General features: G+C 53.6%; 2 protein-coding genes across 3 annotated transcripts in view; both read right to left on the bottom strand.

Moving 5' to 3' along the window:
- LOC132471966 (furin-like) overlaps positions 1–2,201 on the bottom strand; it is a 63,006-nt gene extending 60,805 nt beyond the window's left edge. The window contains exon 1 of one of the 2 annotated variants that reach the window (XM_060071337.1): positions 2,046–2,201. The gene's annotated coding sequence lies outside the window, so the exon portion shown is untranslated. Of the gene's footprint in view, positions 1–1,749; positions 1,911–2,045 lie in introns of those variants that run through there. The other variant, XM_060071339.1, reaches the window with a different exon arrangement.
- A 415-nt stretch (positions 2,202–2,616) lies between these two features.
- On the bottom strand, positions 2,617–20,324 carry LOC132471964 (stereocilin). Its single transcript, XM_060071336.1, has 31 exons — positions 19,859–20,324; positions 19,489–19,744; positions 18,982–19,187; positions 17,726–18,901; positions 17,124–17,148; positions 16,117–16,714; positions 14,068–14,940; positions 13,582–13,644; positions 13,372–13,497; positions 13,054–13,220; positions 12,784–12,970; positions 12,445–12,560; positions 12,115–12,256; positions 11,304–11,486; positions 11,187–11,225; positions 10,923–11,099; positions 10,570–10,722; positions 9,528–9,586; positions 9,321–9,444; positions 9,072–9,154; positions 8,812–8,947; positions 8,111–8,319; positions 7,652–7,742; positions 7,136–7,307; positions 6,446–6,615; positions 5,593–5,748; positions 5,021–5,163; positions 4,522–4,670; positions 4,337–4,434; positions 3,387–3,534; positions 2,617–2,792 (listed from the first exon to the last, which is right to left on the bottom strand). Exons 3-31 carry the CDS (start codon positions 19,079–19,081, stop codon positions 2,704–2,706), a joined length of 5,952 nt encoding a protein of 1,983 aa, XP_059927319.1. The 5' UTR covers positions 19,082–19,187; positions 19,489–19,744; positions 19,859–20,324; the 3' UTR covers positions 2,617–2,703.
- Between the last annotated feature and the right edge of the window lie 382 nt (positions 20,325–20,706).

The raw sequence follows: 20,706 nt of genomic DNA, 5'->3' as shown, positions 1-20,706 counted from the left end.
GTACATATCAGTACTCAGTCAGAACCAGTGACCTCTGGGTACCTTTTCCATCAGGCCCACTTGTGTCTTTCCAGCCAGAGGCTGTGGTTCCCAGTGTACTCCTTCAACACCCGACTGGCGACGTGTGGTTCCCAGTGTACTGAGTGAACACCTGAGTGCTGTTGGTGTGACCAGCTGGCCATCAGCTGATGCCATTATGACAGCAAAAATTCACTCAAGAGAACCTTTGACCTTACTGTCCAGAGACCGCAACATGTGCGCAATCCAACAACGTCTGCACCTAGATTCATAATCCAGGATAATCCTCTCCACCACCGTATTTTCACATGAAAAGTCAACATATTGAAAGAAAATACATAATTAATCAGTAATCAAAAGAAAAGGAAAATGTTACAAAATACAAGGGGCTCACCATACGCACAGAAAACAACCGTCGGATCAGAACTCTGTTGAAACTGACAGCATGTCAACATTGTGCTTGTTGGGATCATTGTTGGGACTGGATTAGTTTCCAATTTGTTTGAACGACTGTTGAAAAAGAAATCTGCCCCAATTGCAATTAAGTCCCGCACAACTTCTGCATCCTACACACAGCAAACATGATGATATGAAGCATTGGGATAACTATAGCTGCTGAATAATATCCTGCATTACAATATGGTCTGTATTCTTTCCTCGAAAGATTAAACATCCAAATATACTTTTATATTTCAGAACCAACCGGAAAAAAAAACATTAAACACAATTATGGAGTAGAGGAATGTTGAAATAAAGCAGTCCTCAGCAAATAAAACTAGTTTGTATTTCTATAGATATTACAAAACAACGCCTGTAGCATATCGACTGATGTTTCTATATACTGAAGTTTCTACTGATGTTTCTACCTCTGGGTACACATACCAGTACTCAGAACCAGTGACCTCTGGGTACCTTTTCCATCAGGCCAATTGTGTCTTTCCAGCCAGAGGCTGTGGTTCCCAGTGTACTCCTTCAACACCTGACTGGTGACGTGTGGTTCCCCAGTGTTCCCCACACCTGAGTGCTGTTGGTGTGACCAGCTGGCCATCAGCTGATGCCATTATGACAGCAAAGAGAACTACTGATGTTTAAACGTCAACAACCAAGTTGTTTTGATAAGAAGCCCATGCTTTATCTGGAAAAACATACGAAGACAGACAGTAAAATGCAATAAAGTTAATCCTCTGAACCGAGCGAACAACAAATAAAGCCGTACCCTGAACCTCAGAAACGATCATTTCTACTGGATAAACAAGTCGTTTAATTCCAGATAGACGAGGTCAGATAGTCGGAGATCTGCCCCGACAACCTGCCCTCCCAGACACACAACCTGCCCTCCCAGACCCACAACCTGCCCTGCCAGACCCACAACCTGCCCTGCCAGACCCACAACCTGCCCTGCCAGACCCACAACCTGCCCTCACAGACCCACAACATTCACTCACAGACCCACAACCTGCCCTCACAGACCCACGACCTGCCCTCAAAGACACACAACCTGCCCTCACAAACCTACAACATTCACTCACAGACCCACATCCAGCCCTCACAGAACCACAACCTGCCCTCACAGACCCACAGCATGCACTCACAGACCCGTGACTGGAGCCCCGCTGAGCGGCTCCTCCGCCGGGCGACACGTCGGGGATTCTTCCGCCTCCTAAGCAACAACTTGACGTAAATAAAGCCGCCTGACAAACACTAACACGTGGCTCCATCCCTCATCCATACCGAGTTTTCCTACATGTTGACAGATGATCCGGTCAGCAGGAAAGCGGAATGAGGAGGAGAAGGAGGAGGAATACCTCCGCACCGACACAAGGACCGGGTCCACGTCACCCAGCAGCGGGTTAACGGGCACCGCGACGCACACAGACGCACCGCGACGCACACATCCACGGACCGCGTCCCCCCGGAGCCCCGCGGTGCCAGGCAGCAGGGCCAGGCGACGCGGAGAGGTTAACGCTAGCTTAGCGGACCCGTCAGGAGCCACAAATAAGTCGGGAAACTTTGCGTCGATCACTCACCAGCTGTCCTCACATGGCGCGACGTGTCGCGGTCCGCGTCACAGTTCTCCGCCGCCGTGCGACCACACCGGAGAATAACGGGGAGAAGATAACGCTGAATTGTTGATTATAAATAGTCATGATACCCCCCCCCACCGCCGACTTAGACCGCTAAGTACAACCCCCAGGAAATACGTCACTGCGATGGAGAAACTGCACATCTACTTGTGGATGGCTCGTGTCGCACTCTAACAGCGCCCCCTGGTGTCAGAGCGCAGCATCACACGCAGAGGGCAGCCTGTTTATCCTGAGGTTCAGCGTGACAGCGTCTGATTGCCTATAAACATTATTAAACAAATCGTAGTTTTGGTTGATCTATTTGACCTATTTTAAGTTAGTTTGAAAACACCATATCTTTATGCAGAAGTATTCATCAAGGGCACCTGGTCAACCACCAAAAAGTACTATTTCGATATCTGCTGTACAGTATGTTGTTTATGTGATAAGAAATAGCCTGTAGGCTTACTAGCAATAATATATAACACCAGGGAATTCCATAAAGATTTTAAAAAGAACCATAGGTATGACACTGTTCAAAACAAAATCTTTATTCAAATTACAAATGGGACAATGATATATGGAGTCAAGGGACAAATAAATACAAATGTGCTGGAGGAAGTTAATCTATTAGCCGTAGCAGAATCCATGCAGCCAGGAAACAACGGGCGAGTCTGTCTGCTGATCTGGAGGCCGGAGCCCCGTTCCTCCCTGTGGACAAACAACAATATTAATACAACAACACAACATCATCAAGCAACACTACAAAACAACATCATCAAAACAACATAACCACACAACATCATTAAAATACAACAACACAACCACACAACATCAATACAATACAACAACACAACATCAATACAATACAACAACTCAACATCAATACAATACAACAACACAACATCAAGACAACACAACATCAATAAAATACAACAACACAGCATCATCAATGCAACAACACAACACAACATCATCAATACAATAACACAACATCATCAATAGAATACAACAACACAACACCATTAATACAACAACACAACTACCCAACATCATCAATACAACAACATTAATACAACAACACAACATCATCAATACAACAACACAACATCATCAATGCAACCACGCAACACCATCAATACATTACATCAACACAACACAACATCATCAACACAACACAATCACGGCCTCAGACTGCAGCACCCACATGGAGCCCAGTGTGTGTGTGTGTGTCCCCTCTCAGCCCCCAGAGGGTCTGGCCGCGCCGTGGTCCTGAAGAGGCCCCGCCCCCCCGCCCCCCCTCACCTCTCATCTCCAGCAGCACGTCCCCCTCGTACTGGGCCAGGCCCAGGGCGTGGCGCTGCCGGCCGTCCAGCTCCGCCCACTGCTCCGGGGTCACGGCCCAGGCCTGCTCCCCGCTCAGCCAGGACAGCTGGGCCGCGCTCAGGACCACCTGCAGAGCAGAGGGGGTCATGATCTCTATACATATGCAAACAGATCTGTTTCAAAATATGTTTTTTACACTTCCAAATATGCCCGTCTTATGCATGTCTTTATCCCGGTATGGTCCGCGCGTTTAAACTGCCCGAGGTAAATTGCCGGCTTGAGCTAGCACCCCAATTTACCCTCCCGGACCCTACACACATTGGTGGTTTCATTTTGATGTAAAGGCTTGGGTAGAGGTGTGGCTGCGTTGTCTAGACAGAGACAACGCAGCAATATCATCATGAGTAGTTATAGCTGAAGAAGTGTTCATGAAGTCTACGCAATACTATTGTATAGCCTACTATTGTTGTTTTTATAATTGCCATTTCACTATTTTCCTCAAATTCATGCACTGAATAGTAATAATAATAATAATAATAAATGTTTTTTTTTATTTAGCGCTAATAATAGTATATAATAATAGTGACCTGGTTGTGCGTGCCTGCGTGTGTCTGTTGGGTTATCTGGATTATATAGGATGTAGCAAGCAAGTGATAACCAGTGATAACCAGATAAAACAGTGAAAACGGCGAGGTGCTGACCATCATGGGAGAGAAGGTGATGCAGGCGCATTAAACGAAGACGGGGAGAGATGATGCGATATACGAGAAAGATGCAGAGAACCTTTTCTTACGGGAAGCCGCGACCGTACTGGCAAAGCTATAGCATATGAAAAGGTAGACGTATGTTGGGAGGCCCTTTGTGTACCGCATGAGGCGCTTTGTTTTTGTTTCAACCTGAATATTGGTGGTATCCATACAGGGTCTTACCGCCATCTTCTTGGGGGGGATCAGGGGAATGGCTTCCAGTGTGAGACCCTCTATCTGCTCTCTTACCAGGGAGGACAGTGCCATGTCCTGCAGCCCCGCTGACCCCAACACACACAGAGAGAGTCACCACGCAGCCCATCCAACACCCCCCCCCCCCAAGCTCCTCCCCCCGGCACCCGGCCTACCTGCCAACGTCCCGATCTCGGTGAACACCTCGGGCCCCCAGCCGGACACCGCCCCGAAGGCCTCGGGCCGGGACAGCCGCCCGGTCAGGGCCTGAAGCTGCTCCTCTGAGCAAGGCAGCACCGCCTCCCGCAGGAACAGGACAGCCAGGCTGCCGGTTCAACACACGTTACGCTCTGAGGGAGTACAGGCGCTTTCTCTAGCTGGGACATTCAATCCGTTAGTTGCAACGGTAACGAGCGGTTAGAATGAGCGATCTGCACAGCACCCTCTAAAGAAGATCAGTACTTTGCTCGCTTGGGAATTCATTCTTACATCTGCTCATTAGCGTGAGCGATGAATGAGGCCCGGGGGTTAATTAACCGACACACACGACTCCTAACGACCCCTGGCCCCGGGAGCCATCGCAGATGAGCTCTGGCCCCCACCGTGTGTTAACTGTTCCTCGCTGCTCAAGAAGCCTTCAGGGGGGGTCCCTCTACTGAGGGGGGGGTCCCTCACCTGAGATTGTAGGCGTCGATCCGATTGATCTCGGGGGGGTGCAGGCCGCAGACCAGCCCCCCGAGCGACGCCAGGTCCGGCGCCGTCAGCTGCTCCACCCTCTGTCGCCGCTTCCTCAGGACACTCACGACCACCGCCCTCATCTGATAGGACGAGACAACTGTCAGCCTGATGTCCTGCAGGCCCCGCCCCTGCAGGCACCCCCCCCCCCCCCCAGCCCGCCCCTGTCCCCTCCCCCGCCTCGCTCACCTTCTGGGGCTCCAGGCTAGACCTGGGCGATTAATCGATTTTTAATCGTAATTCAATTTATGGTTTAGGATATTTTTAAAGAAGCAAATCAATCAAAAAAAAATACATATATATATTTAAAAACATAAAATAATAAAAGAGTAAAATATCAACATGGCAGCATGAGCTGAATAAAGTGTGTAGAGCTTGCCTGAAGTCTGTGCCAAACCAAAAGCAGCAGCACAACACATTTATTCCAACATCTTAAACTGAGGCATGAGTGGGTATTTTTTGGCCAAATCACCCAGCCCTACTCCAGGCCCCGTCCCCGTCCCCCCCGCTACCTTCTGAGGGCTCCAGGCCCCAAGGACCCCCAGCTGCTCCAGGACCCCCGGCTGGGCGAGCTCTGCCTCCTGCAGCTCCCTCTCGCCCATCTCGGTGACCACCGCGCCCAGCAGCAGGAGCTGCTCCACGCTCAGCTCCCTCGCTGGACCCAAGACCTGGAGGAGAGACGGGGAGGCTCACTCAGAACACGGGGGTTCATTCTGTCTCTCTGTTTGTATGTGTTTGTGTCTGTTTGCATGTGTGTGTGCGTGTGTGTGTGCGTGTGTGTATCTGTGTGTCTGTGTGTGCGTGTGTGTGTGTGTGTGTGTGTGTGTGTGTGTGTGGGGGGGCTCCAGGTGCCAACATGATTACAGCCCATTGATTCGGGGTCAAGTATTGATCAGATGTGTTGGCCGAGGATTCAAAGTCCACCATGTTCAGTTAGCGTCAGGTCTGGAGCCACCGGCTGCTCAATATATTTGTCAACACAACAAGTGTAAGAAAGGTCAGATCAATACTCTGTCACCCAACATGACGTTTTATTAAGAAAACAGTATCGGATCCAGCTATGTGTCCCTGGAAGGCTGACGTGACCACAGACCCCCCCCCCCCCCCCGCCCCCACAGACCTGTCTGAATTTAACCACACCCACCTGTCTGTAGCCCCACCCCCCCTCACCTTTCTGTACTTTAACCACAGCCCCCCCCACCCACCCACCTGTCTGTAGCCCCACCCCCACTCACCTGTCGGTACTTTAACCACAGCGCCCCCCACCCACCCACCTGTCTGTAGCCCCACCCCCCCTCACCTGTCTGTACTTTAACCACAGCGCCCCCCACCCACCCACCTGTCCGTAGCCCCGCCCCCACTCACCTGTCGGTACTTTAACCACAGAGCCCGGCGTTGCTCCGGGCTCAGGGACTTGTCCTGACCAATCACGTCCACACACAGCCTCAGATCCTCCGGAGTCATTCGGCTCAGCTGATTGGCCGTCCAGGCGGAGGGAGTGGTCCCTCTGATGTCCGCACAGCTTGGGACCGGGACTGGGGAACAGGAGCACGGTGACACACTGGTACTGAGGGCCGGAGCTCTGACTGTGGAGGCAGTCTGCTGCTCATCAGGGACCAACAGTGAACGGTGAACGGACTGCATCTATACAGCGCCTTACAAACCAGCGGCCGCTCAAAGCGCTTTACAATGCTGCCTCACATTCACCCATTCATGCACACATTCACACCCCGCCGGCGGACTCAGCCACGCAAGGCGAAAGCCAGCTCGTCAGGAGCAGTCAGGGTGAGGTGTCCAGCTCAGGGACACCTGGACACTCACGCTAGGAGGAGCCGGGGATCGAACTAGCAACCTTCAGGTTACCCAGGCCACCCCGCTCTACCTCCTGAGCCACATGCCGCCCCCCAGTGGCTAAAGCAGGATCTACACCAGGCCGCAGACATGTGGGTTCAGAAATGTGGGTTCAGACATGTGGGTTCAGACATGTGGGTTCAGACATGTGGTGTCCATGGTTACCAGAACATCAGTAGTACTACGAGCTCCAATGACAGAGACCTTTGGCTCTCCTGCTCCGTGGCCTGACGATCCCTCGCAGCAGGCCGTCCGTGAGCTCTGCCCGTCGACGGGGGTCCGTGCAGTGGGCATCACAGGCCCGGCCCGCCCTCGTCTCCTCCCAGCGCCGCTGCGCCACCAGCACCTGCTCCACCGCGTCCCGGGTCAGCACGGCCTGACCGGGACACCCCACACAGCACGAGACAGGTTGAGCATTCACTGAGAAGCCTGGTCAGCCATGATAGAGCTTAACACAGGAGATAGGCAGAAAGGTTCAAAGTGTGTGTGTGTGTGTGTGTGTGTGTGTGTGTGTGTGTGTGTGTGTGTGTGTGTGTGTGTGTGTGTGTGTGTGTGTGTGTGTGTGTGTGTGTGTGTGTGTGTGTGTGTGTGTGTGTGTGTGTGTGTGTGTGTGTGTGTGTGTGTGTGTGTGAGTGTGTGTGTGACAGTGCGTGAGCGAGTGTGTGTGTGTGTGTGTGTGTGTGACTGTGTGTGAGTGTGTGTACTCCAGCAGCTCCTCACCAGGGGGATAGAGTTGATCTGCTTGGCCGACAGTGTGAGGACCAGCCGTCCTAGATGTTCCACGTCCTGGACCTCCCACTTGGACGGCTCCCTGGGGAACAGCACAGTGAGGCTCAATCAGTAACGCAGCACATGAGGATGTCTGGTGGGGAACGGCCACTGGTCGGCTGCTCCCTCAGAAACCAGAGGATTCATCTGGAGATCATCCATTCACTGAACTGCTTCTAGAACGTTGTTATACTGCTGCAGTACAGTCTGCCGTACGGTGAAATTCAGATGGGGAATACATTGAAGGTCATAGAAGCGTAAACACCACTAGAACAGGAAGTAGTCTCTAGTAGTGCTTTATAAACAGGAAGTAGATCCTCTAGTGGTGCTTTATAAACAGGAAGTAGACCCTATAGTGGTACTTTATAATGTGGCAGCCTGAGATACCCCCCCTGCCCCCCGGTCCAGTACCCCAGCAGGGTCCTCTCTCCCAGCAGGGGCCCCAGGCCCCCCAGGGGGTCACTGGGCCAGCAGTAGCCCCTCAGGTCGTCCAGCCGCACGATGAGGGCCTCGCGGTCCACCAGGGCCAGAGTCCCCCGCTCCAGGAAGGGGACCAGGGGCCCCAGCAGGTCCAGGCTGTCCCCCTCGAGGGCCCCTTCAGCTAGGGCCCTGGGGGAAGCCTGCAGAGACACAGACAGACCTGTGGTGGGACGGGGGCAGAACCTCACAGGACCATTGTGATCTGGGTTCTGTCTTCTCTTCTGCCCTGATGATGCTTAGAGGACAGTAGGTACGGTTTAGGGTCTAGTTACGCTCCTCACTCTATGACTGTCACAGAGCCACTATTGGTAGACTAATAGTGTCTCTTTTGCTGTGTGTTTAGTACCAGGACAGGGTGTCTCTGTGTGTTCAGTACCAATACAGAGTGTCTCTACTGTGTTCAGCACCAGGACAGAGGGTCTCTACTGTGTCAGTACCAGAACAGAGTGTCTCTACTGTGTTCAGCACCAGGACAGAGTGTCTCTACTGTGTCAGTACCAGAACAGAGTGTCTCTACTGTGTTCAGCACCAGGACAGAGGGTCTCTACTGTGTCAGTACCAGAACAGAGTGTCTCTACTGTGTCAGTACCAATCCAGAGTGTCTGTAATGCAGTGTGTTGTTGAGTCAGTACCAGGACGGTCAGGGCCCGCTCGGCTAGGTGCATCTGCTTGTAGCGCGGGAGCGTCAGGAACGCCGGGAGGTTCCTCCTGAGCAGGACCAGGATCCGGGTCAGAGACGTGTTGGAGAGCCGCTCGGCCATGGTGACGCTGGAACAGAAGACTCGTCCGTTCAGAGGTCAGACCACGGGGACACACAGGTAGGATCAGGGCTTATGCATAAAGGATCAATCGTTGCTGGTGAATATGAATATATTATGATAAGTATTCTTACGGTAACGCTGCAGCGAACCAGGGGTGGAGATCATCCAGGCTGATCTCCGGGTGGATTCTCAGCTCTTCCACGATACATTTCCTCTGGTGGAATAATAAACACATACATGAATGAATTATTTGTAATAATATTTGAGTTAAATAGAAATGCTCAGCATTTATTTTATGAGATTGAATTATATTTATACATAATGTAAATGTATGCATATATTCGATGTGTATGGGTTTGGGTGTAACTTTTTTTACTCACCAGAGCCGGTCTTATAATTTCAGGAAGATCACTGACCAACTTAACTAACTTTGAAAAGTCTGTGTCATTGTTCCAAAGCCTAAGCCAATCACAGCTCATTCCACCGGTCATGTGACCTAGATCCCTACAACCAAAAGACATGACATGTTTTGATCGTATGATGGATGGTTTGGATTGAACAGAGGATGGAAAGGGGTTTATTCTTACTGAACCAATTCTCTGCTGATGTTTTTAACTTCTTGGATCTTCTTGAACAGCAGTTGGGCCTATTAAAGAAATACAAATATAACCCTTTGATCAGCTTCATAATTAAGAAATAAAGGTCACTCTGTCTTCCCGAGCATCATTTGTAGCTATGGGCTGTTGTAGTCCTGGCAACAGGTCGTTTGCGTTCGCCCTTCTTTAAAAGATCCAAGCGACTTTTAAATGTTATAACCCGAAACCTGTGAATTTTTCTGAAGAAATCACAAATGAAAAGTCTTCAGAATCATCCTAGACGCTGACCTCCAAATTGCACTTATTATGTTCATGATTATCTCAAAATGTCATGACATTCAAAACCTTTCCCCGCATGAAAGCGAGCTATAATAGCATCCAGAAAAATGAAAGAACTGCTAATTAGCTTCTTATTATAACAACAGCGAACAATAGTGAACACAAAGGAAACTCTAAAGGGAACAAAGCGCTATTCCTCCTTGGTGACAGGATGAATGTGGTCCGGGTGCTATGCTATTCCATCAGGCAGCCCGCCCTGGCTGTGACAAAATGGCTTTGAAGCGGCCATTACTAATTCATAACGACGTGTGGGACGATATTGTACCACATCCAAACTAATTAGCGTGATGGTGATTGATGCGTGCTGCGTGTTCATATCCTCAACGTCTCGCTTGAAGCATAGCCAATGAGCTGCCGCTGAATGGGAGTCTGGACCTCACCAGCACCTGGTCTACAGGCGGACCGGAACCTGTCTGTGGTGTACCAGGGTCCTGGTGGTACACCACAGACAGGCCCTGGTGTATCACAGACAGGCCCTGGTGTATCACAGAGAGGCCCTGGTGTATCACAGACAGGTCCTGGTGTACCACAGACAGGTCCTGGTGTACCACAGACAGGTCCTGGTGTACCACAGACAGGTCCTGGTGTACCACAGACAGGTCCTGGTGTACCACAGACAGGCCCTGGTGTACCACAGACAGGTCCTGGTGTACCACAGACAGGCCCTGGCGGGCCGTCCCTGCTCACCGCTCACCTGCTGGGGGAGCCAGTGGACCTCCCTGTAGGGGCGCAGGTCCTCCAGGACCGCCTCCCCCTCCACCAGCTCCATCAACCTCCTCAGCGGGACGAAGGGCCCGAGGCACGGGGCCCCCAGCGAGGTGTTCATCACCCCCCCGCTCAGCAGCGCCTGTCGGGGGACACACAGGAGAAAGAGCCACAAGGAGAAGCACACGGAGACAGACGGGCTCTGTTGGGTTTGGGGTCATCAACAGGGTTCAGAGGATTGTAAGAGGCTGATGTGTGTTTGATCAGCCAGTGGGCATTGGCCTCCAAGACCTCACAGAACAGACCCAGGATCAGGGATCAGTGAGGGGGGGGGGGGCGTACCTCCTGCAGAGCGTCGAACACCATGGCTCTCTGGCCGGCTCTCAGACCAGACCCCAGGCTGCTCCAGCACTGGCAGGAGGCCCCGGAGCTGATCTCAGACCAGCCCAGGGCCCGCAGCACGGCCAGGGACAGGCCGGGGAGGAGGGGCTTCAGCCGGCACAGCGTCTCCATGGTGATCTGAGGAGCACACCCGCTCAGCCACCAGGAAGGGACAACACATACGGTGCTGAATGGCTGAAGGTGTGTGTTTTAATGTGTTCATACCTTGGTGTCCTCTGAGATCCTCGAGAGCAGCAGAGACGCCTGCAGAGAGGTCAAGAAGAGGTTTAAGAACAGAGTGGAGCTCTTCTCTACAGAGCTATGGTTTAGTGGGTCTCTGACCTGAGCGGGGGGGTAGCTGGGGACCCCCGGGGCTGTCAGGAGCTCCAGGAGCCGGGGGGTGGTCAGCGGCTCCAGGAAGGAGGCCCCGAGCCGGGGCAGCAGGCCGCTGAGCGCTGACAGCTCCTCACGGGACAGGAGGCTGGAGTCCAGAGCGGCTACTGCAGGGAGCAGCAAGGTGGAGAGCTACACACACACACACACACACACACACACACACACACACACACACACACACACACACACACACACACACACACACACACACACACACACACAGAGGGGCGCGCGCACACATACACACACACACACACACACACAAACACACATACACACACAGAGGGGCGCACGCACACATACACACACACACACACACACGCTCACACACACACAGACACACACACACACACACACAGAGGGGCGCACACACACACACAAACGCACACACACACGTTTTGAGACCGATTCACAGATGTACGTATCCACAAACAAAGAAACACACACACTCATTCACAGGCGTTGAGACCCAAGCACACATACATCGATACCCTTACACACATACCACACACACACACACAAACACACACCCACACACACACACACAACACTCACAAATACACACACACATGCACTGAGGCCTATTCACACATGGATTTCACACACACACTCACAAACACCAACACACCCACACAGTCATGCACAAACATATGCACACACACACGCACATCCATACATATGCATGCACTCCGACACAGCACACATCCATAATTCAGAGGGGCCCCTCGGTGGGGGGGCGGGGGGTGTGAGCTCTCACCCGGCCGGCGGGGCTGAGGTGGCCCTCTGACACGCAGCGGGCCAGCTGCTGCCAGAGGCCAGCGGACCGGGGCTGGAGCAGGGGCCCCTGGAGGAGGGGCCCCAGGTCGGCCGGGTCCAGGTAGCACGCCAGCCCCCCCAACCTGGAACCACACGGCGGGGTAAAGGTAGAGTCCGCTGTTCTATGACACACAGCATAGCTCCGCCCCTAACTTTGAACCAAGTGACCATATAAAGGCAGGGGGCATGTTCTATGACACACAGCATAGCTCCGCCCCTAACCTGGAACCATGTGACCATATAAAGGCAGGGGGCGTGAGGGGGTCGGTACCTCAGCAGGTGGTCCCCGGTCAGGTTCTTCCTGCGGTGCAGGAGGGTCCGCAGAACGTGGCGCCCCCTGGTGCCGTCCAGGCTGCTGTTGGCCAGCAGCTCCACCAGAGGAGCCAGCTGTGGGAGGAACACAGAACACGTCATAACCCCCCCCCCTAAGGAGAGGAGATCACAGAACACAACATGACTTGGACTCAAAACGACTAACCCCCTCATCACACTCACTCCTTCACCGCCTCATCACACTCACTCCTTCACCGCCTCATCACACTCACTCCTTCACCCCGCCATCACACTCACTCCTTCACCCCGTCATCGCCCCCCCCTGTGGCCCACAGACCTGCTGGGAGGTGAGCTGCTGGAAGCGGTGGACTGGGAGGTGTGGCAGCAGCGGGAGCAGCGAGCTGAGGAAGTAGGGGGGCCAGGTGGGGACGTCCCCCAGAACGCTGGACTGCAGCAGCCGCTTGACGAACGCCTGCTTCTGGTCCGGACGCATCTCTGCGCTGTGGTCGCGGATAGCCATCAACCTTCAGAAGGAGCCACCGGTCAGAGACCCTCAGAGTATGCGCTCACGGGGAGATTAAATCAGATCCACGGCCTCATAACTCACACGCTGTCGTTGACGATAAGCGAAGCGGGGAAGGTCAGGATGTCGGAGACGGACATGAAAGGAATGAACTGCGACAGGTCAAGGAAGAGCTCAGGAGTCACGCGCGGGAACTTGTGGATGAAGGCGGCGGTCATGGACTCCATTGCCTGGAGCTCCTGCTGGGACGCCTTAGGAGAGGAGGAAAACCAGCTGGAATCAGAACGAACAGGCAGCGTCCCAGTCATTCAGTCTCAGAGCTCAGAACACACAGGCAGCATCAGTCTCTCAGCCTCAGAGTTCATGTTCTCCAGGGCGCTGAAGGAGGGAAGGCGATCAAACCTGCGTGGTTTCAACGTGGAGCTGGTCCCAGCTCTGATGCACGTGGGAGAGGAACCTCTTCACAGCGTCCTTCTCCGCAGACATCACCAGCGTGCGGATGCTCTCCCTGGGCATCTGGAGGTACTCCTGGAGGGATTCAACACGTCATCAGAACCACGTTCAGCAGTCTGCGGTGGGAACGGTGGGGGGGGGTTGAGCGCAGCGACGGACCTGCATAAGGACGCGCAGCGACGAGGAGTTGTCCTCTCTCTGGATCAGCTCCCACAGCAGAGGCTGGTGGGACAGCAGGCACTGATCACTATCAAGCATCATTTAGCTCAGGACTTCCTGTGTGTGTGTGTGTGTGTGTGTGTGTGTGTGTGTGTGTGTGTGTGTGTGTGTGTGTGTGTGTGTGTGTGTGTGTGTGTGTGTGTGTGTGTGTCTGTGTGTGTGTGTGTGTGTGTGTGTGTTTAAGTGTGTGCGTTTGTGTATGTGTGCGTGTGCGTGTGTATGCGTGTGTATGTGTGTCTATGTGTGTTTGTGCGTGTGTGTGTGTGTGTGTGCATGTGTGCGTGTGCGTGTGTATGCGTGTGTATGTGTGTCTATGTGTGTGTGTGTGTGTGTGTTTGTGCGTGTGTGTGTGTGTGTGTGTGTGTGTGTGTGTGTGTGTGTGTGTGTGTGTGTGTGTGTGTGTGTGTGTGTGTGTCCTGCCCCTACGCTGAAGCAGCCCAGCAGGTCCTCTTTGAGGGCAGGGTCCTGCTCCATGCGGAGGAAGCGCCCCACCGTGTGCAGGATGCTGCGTGCGGCCTGGGGCCTCAGCGCGCCCCAGAAGGAGGCGTTGTCCAGGAGGCTGGAGAGCAGGATGGCCTGGGCCAGCCCCGCCCTGGCCTCGCCCTCGCCCTCCTCCAGCCCCGCCGACACCCCCACCATGAAGTCCAGCACGCGCAGCGCGTAGCCCAGGGCCCCCAGCCAGCCGCCGCGGGGCCCCTCGTCCAGCTGGCAGGCGCTCAGCCGCCCCAGGGCCTCCAGCAGCATGGGCCCGGGGTCCGCGCACAGCTGGGAGCTGTCGAAGTCGTACGGCGCCGGCAGCAGCTGGAAGAACCTCTGCAGGAAGCAGGGCCCGGGCTCCGGCTCAGGGGCCCCGTCGGCGCACAGCTCGTCGAGGTCGGGCTCGTCAGGCCCCTGGGGCGGCAGGGAGGCGGGGTCACAGAGGTAGTCCCTCAGGCCCCGGGGCCCCCCGCAGCTCTCCAGCAGGGAGGCGTTGGTGAAGCTCTCTGGCTGCCACGCCCCGTAGTCGCAGGGGTCCCCGGGGCCCGCCCGGAGCGGGGGGGAGGCCTTGGAGCAGTACTCTGCCGCCCAGCCGCCCTCGGGGGCCCGGTCGGGGGGGCCGCACAGCGCGGAGATCAGGGCCGAGTCGTTGGGCAGGAAGCAGCGGTGGAAGTCGGTCGCGGTCAGGGCGTGGGACGCCAGCGCGTCCAGGCAGGCGGGGTCCGGGGGCGCCGTGCTCCTCACGGGCTCCCCCGACAGCGCCACACACAGCTGGCTGATGCTGGAAGGGTTGAAGTACGGGTCGTCCTTAGAGGCCGCGGCCTGGAGGACGGGACGGGGTTAGAGCATAGGACTGACATCAAGGAGGTCAGTGTCACCACTTCAGGAAGTCAGTGTTACTGACCTCTTAAAGTCAGTGTTACTGACCTCTTAAAGTCAGTATTACTGACCTCTTAAAGTCAGTGGTACTGACCTCTTAAAGTCAGTGGTACTGACCTCTTAAAGTCAGTGGTACTGACCTCTTAAAGTCAGTGTTACTGACCTCATAAAGTCAGTGCTACTGACCTCTTAAAGTCAGTGGTACTGACCTCATAAAGTCAGTGTTACTGACCTCATAAAGTCAGTGGTACTGACCTCATAAAGTCAGTGGTACTGACCTCATAAAGTCAGTGGTACTGACCTCATAAAGTCAGTGTTACTGACCTCATAAAGTCAGTGTTACTGACCTCATAAAGTCAGTGGTACTGACCTCATAAAGTCAGTGTTACTGACCTCATAAAGTCAGTGTTACTGACCTCATAAAGTCAGTGCTACTGACCTCATAAAGTCAGTGTTACTGACCTCATAAAGTCAGTGTTACTGACCTCATAAAGTCAGTGGTACTGACCTCATAAAGTCAGTGTTACTGACCTCATAAAGTCAGTGTTACTGACCTCATAAAGTCAGTGTTACTGACCTCATAAAGTCAGTGGTACTGACCTCATAAAGTCAGTGTTACTGACCTCATAAAGTCAGTGCTACTGACCTCATAAAGTCAGTGTTACTGACCTCATAAAGTCAGTGTTACTGACCTCAAAAAGTCAGTGGTACTGACCTCATAAAGTCAGTGGTACTGACCTCATAAAGTCAGTGGTACTGACCTCATAAAGTCAGTGTTACTGACCTCATAAAGTCAGTGCTACTGACCTCATAAAGTCAGTGTTACTGACCTCAAAAAGTCAGTGGTACTGACCTCATAAAGTCAGTGTTACTGACCTCATAAAGTCAGTGGTACTGACCTCATAAAGTCAGTGGTACTGACCTCATAAAGTCAGTGGTACTGACCTCATAAAGTCAGTGTTACTTGAAGTCAGTGTTACCGCTACATATCTTTAAGGTCTGAGAGAAATACGGCTTATGAGTTCCTTTAAACCCATCTATGGACGGCCCTCATGAGGTGCGGGTAACGTTGATCTGTAACAGGAACAGGAAGAGGGAGGGGAGGGACTTCCTGCCCACCTGATGCGCTCTCTGCAGCCAGAAGGAGGAGTTGGCGCAGACCGTGTTGTTGAACTCCTGGGCGAAGAACTCGCTGCAGACGTGGACCCACAGGAAGTCCTCCTCGGCCGCCCACAGGTACCATGCGGCGTCGGAGCAGGTGGCGTGGAGGTCGGGGCCCCCGGCGGCTGGCCCCGCGGCCCCCGACCTGTTCTCCGCGGAGAACAGGTTGCAGTACAGGAAGACGGTGAAGTTGGACACGCCGGTGAGCCCAGGGATGGAGGCGTTGCACGCCGCCTCCAGGATCTCTGAGGACAGCAGGGGCTCAGGGGCCTCTCTCCGGGGGGCCGCAGCCGGGGGCCACAGGGGCTCGAGGGCCTCTCTCTGGGGGGCCTCATTCCGGGGGTCCCCCTGTCTCCGGGAGATGGTGATGGGAGGGGTGTGTTTCCTTGACAGCAGCGTGGGTCTTAGGGACGCGTGGGGCCGGGCCAGGGGCCCGGAGTACTCGGGGCCGGGGTCTTCAACGTCGGGGCAGGACAGGAATGGGGGGGCGGCGGGGGGCCCCTGGGAGCTGAAGCCCAGAGCCTGGGTGTTCCAGGTCACGTTGTGTTTGATCCCCCTCCACGAGCACCAGGGAACAGAAACAGGGTTAGGGTTATAATATTACATATTCACATCAACCAGAAGCATTGGGGCACTGTGCATCACTGATATTATAACATTATAATTCTATATTATATTATTATAATATATTGTATTATATTATGTTATATTACGTTATATTTATTTTATTAGAATATACAGAAGAGGATAAGGGAAGCATGTGAATTATTTCTGAGTTCTGGGTTTAAAGTCTGAATTCTGACTTTATATTCAGAACTAAATGCATAATAATCATTGCCCTCATGCTCTTCAGTAATAATACATAATAATACGTTATAAAATATGATATTATAATATATTATAATATCATAGATTATATATATTATATTATAAAGTGAGAATGTGCATAGATCATCATTTCTTACCATAGGATTAGCTGTCTCAGGTCACCTTGGAGAGAAAGGAGCAAATTATGACATGAAGAATCACTGTTCAATCAGGTGAAGTGCTGAATGATGGAAAATCTCCTGGAGGTCCATTCAGCTCGGACGGTGTCTGGGGTAACAGCATAGCGGTGCTAACAATGGAGCGGATAGTGTTACTGGCTCGCTGAGGTAGGAGATTAGAGCAGGGAGCCAGGGTCTGGGAGCGCCTTTCACTGGACGGCGTCATGCTAGTGATATCAAACCACTCATATGACCTTTCGTTAGCTGGAAAAGGGTTGTAAAATGATAATTTTGCCAAATGATTAATAATTATTATTTTTAATCCTGCCATTTGTGTTGCACATCCTCTTGTCTAAGACTAAACTGCTGTATGAGTGTGTGCCTTACAGTGGGTTATAATTGAATTCACACATTGTGTATCAGTGGGTCAGAGCCTCTTTAAATTCAACCTGAGCGTTCCACAGTCGACTCCAAGAGGTTTATTATATTCTATATTTTACATAACCGAGCCTCGTGTTGCATTGAGCGCTGATCCTTCCTAGTGTTGCCGTAACGATACGCGGTGAGCCCCGCCCACTCACCGACGGAGCACTTCCCCTGGGGGTTGGCGTGCGGGAGCTCCACCCGGCTGCTGACGTCATCCAGCATCGCCATGGTGACGCGGGACACCTTGGTCCTCAGGCTCCTGTAGACGGTGTTGCCCACGCGGTGCACCAGCCCCCGCCGCAGCCCGTCCAGCCGCGCCACCAGGGCAGGGCTCCTCTCGGCCGGGGGCCCCGCGCGGCCCCCGGCCCCCGACCGCGACAGGGCGCTCAGCAGGAAGCTCTGCATGGAGCCCAGGTCCTCCGCCAGGGACCACAGCTCCTCCACGTCTCCCAGGGAGCCGTTACTAGGGGGGCCGCTCCCCAGGGGGCCGCTGCCCAGGGGGCCCCCCTCCTCCGTGGCCTCGGGGGGCAGGCTGAAGGGCCTCAGACGCCCGGAGGCGGCAGGGGCCCGATGGCTGTCGGGCCCCCCCCCCATGGGGTGCACGCTGACCACGGGCCTCCAGCTCCGCCCCTCCAGGAAGAGCAGCAGCTGCTGCAGCCAGCTGACGCTGAAGGAGCAGTCGGCGCGGCCCTTCAGCGCGCAGATGAAGCCCTGCAGGGCGGCGCTGGCCTGGCCGTAGCTGCCGCTCACCAGGCCCTGCAGCATGGCGTCCAGCAGCGCTGACACCGTGCGCCAGTTCTGGGACAGGAAGGCCAGGAGGGGCCGATGGGGCTGGCGCTCCGAGAGGGAGATCAGGCTCTCCAGGAGCCCCAGGGCCCAGTCCCAGTGCGGGCTGCCCCGCAGGGCCAGGAACCAGTCCTGGAGCCGCACGCTGGGGCGCGGCGGGCCCTGGCCACTCCACTGGCTCTGCGCGGCGCTGCCCTCCGACTGGATGAAGGACTGCAGGACCTTCTCCCACAGCTGCTCCTCGCTGGCCGGGCCCTCCTCCAGCTCCGCGCCCATCTCCTGGAGGTACTGGGAGATGTTGTACAGGAAGCTGGACAGGCGGTGGCGGTCCACCGCCCTGTTCGGGGATGAGGGGCCCGGGTCGTTGTTGGGGAAGAGCCCGAGGGTTTTGAGGCCCCCCATGATGCTCCTCACCAGGGGGTGGAGGACCTTCGGGTCCCGGTCCGGTCCTGGCCCCGGGGCCTGGGGCGTGTTCCAGACGCCTCCCTTGCTCCACTTTGACAGCAGCTCCTTGATGAGCTCCCTCCTGGGATCGCTGGACTCTCCTGTAAGAGGACGGCAGCGCCAGGCGTTACAAACACACGGTGCACAGAGTAGAGACCTCCGCGTGGTGTCGTCCGCTCACCTGTCCTCTCCGGCAGCGCTGGGACCAGCAGAAGGATCCACACGGCGAGGGTGACGGAGGTGAGCCCCACGGAGGCCTTGGCCGGCCCGTTCTCTGCCATCTCTAACTCACGCCAAGGTGCTGAAGGCAGCTCACATCGTCTGGACTCGCTGAAGTCGGGGTTCTGTCACTGAGGACACAACAACATGTTCGGAGCCGCCGTGCCTCTGTGGTGAAGAGAGAGGGACACCGTGAGAGTAAGGCATCCCACCGGCGAGGGTGGATTAAACCTTAATGACCCTGCACTTAGCGAGGACACACACACACACTCGCTCACAAGTGGAATCCCATTAAGTTCAGAATGTAGGGTGCATCTTATCAAGTCATAAAAAAGGAATCCATTCAAATAAGTCATTATAAATAGTTCTAATGTTCTGCTTTTATAAAGACATTATGTTTAGACATTCAAAGAGTTTGAATGTTTTAAACGTCCCTGTTCTAATGTAGTAAATGTGTAGCGGAGCTCACCGGTTATTGAGGCTGGGTTCCTCCACTGGTCCTGTGAGGGGCGGTCAGCATGTTGACCTGCGTTCTGCTGCTGCTCCTGGCTCGCGGCGTTAGGACAGCTCTCTCTCTCTCCTCTCTCTGCCCCTCCCACCAAGCCCAGCCGTCTCCCTCTGTGTCTTCTGGGTTTGGTAAACCTTCTCAAAGGCCTCATGAGTTTCAGAGGTGTCCTGTTTCACGAGTGACCCTGGACATTGTTTTATGTCCGCGGTTTTCCGTCCTACATTGTAAAAAGAGATGAAGAAATTAAAAAGCATCAGATAACAGCTTATGTAATTAATTTGACAAAAAATATTAAGACTTCTGATTTCTTTAGAGTCAAACCTCCAATTACATTATCTTATATTTGTTTTGCTGAACACGGCCTGCCAGAGGTCACCAAGGTCAGCTGCTTCAGCAAGGTGGAATCTGGATCAAGTTAATCACACACAGGAAACCCCCTCCCCCCACTACAGACTGGTCCTCCACTGGGACCAGTGGGTGTAGTTTACCCTGCCCAGTGAGGGCCAGCAGGACAGCTGTCACCTCCTCACGCCCGCATCCTGCAGCCGTCCGGACACACAGGCGGGCTCTGTGTGGGGGGGCCCGCGGTCTGGGGGCAGTAACCCTAGAGCCCTGCTGAAAGGGCCCCTGTTCCCCCCTCCTGTAGCGTGTGATACGGTGGCCCGCGGGGACAATAACTTCCTCTTCTATTATTGACGTCCTGGGAGCAGCCGTCCCTCAGCGCGCGGATCGGTTAGCCGCAGGAATACTCGAAGAGAACCGGATCCTGACTCTCGCTTTCCCTCTCTCTTTCAACTCGATTGAATGTGCTTTATTGGCACGGACGTATCAAACAACACGACCCGAGCCAAATCATGCAACTGGTGATAACACTCAACCAGAACATAAATGTAAATAACCTGATAGAAGACGGTTTGTTTTCTAATGATGCTTTTGAAAATGTTCACACTAGTAAAATCCTAAATTGATAATGCTTAATGTATTTATATAGTTTTATATATATAGTCATACATTTAGTCATACAACATATAGTCATATGTATCCACTTAAAATTAGAAAAAATAAGCCGGTCATGACTGGATATTTTATTCATTATATTTTCTAACCAGGATACACAGATAATTTTTCCTTGTTATAGTTTTGTATTTGACTGAACATGTAGAGGATAACATGATAAAT

Source organism: Gadus macrocephalus, chromosome 14, assembly GCF_031168955.1.
Source record: "Gadus macrocephalus chromosome 14, ASM3116895v1".
NCBI classification, from domain to species: domain Eukaryota; kingdom Metazoa; phylum Chordata; class Actinopteri; order Gadiformes; family Gadidae; genus Gadus; species Gadus macrocephalus.
This window is presented reverse-complemented; position numbering and strand designations above follow the sequence as displayed.

What these genes read in the sequence shown, in the direction of transcription:
- LOC132471964 (XM_060071336.1), bottom strand. Translation starts at nt 19,081, where the DNA reads ATGGCAGAGAACGGGCCGGCCAAGGCCTCCGTGGGGCTCACCTCCGTC. An exon ending in GGCTGCAGAGAGCGCATCAG is followed by an intron (nt 14,941 to 16,116) that starts GTGGGCAGGAAG and finishes CCCGTCCTCCAG; the next exon opens with GCCGCGGCCTCTAAGGACGA. An exon ending in ATCAGCAGAGAATTGGTTCA is followed by an intron (nt 9,445 to 9,527) that starts GTAAGAATAAAC and finishes TTTTGGTTGTAG; the next exon opens with GGATCTAGGTCACATGACCG.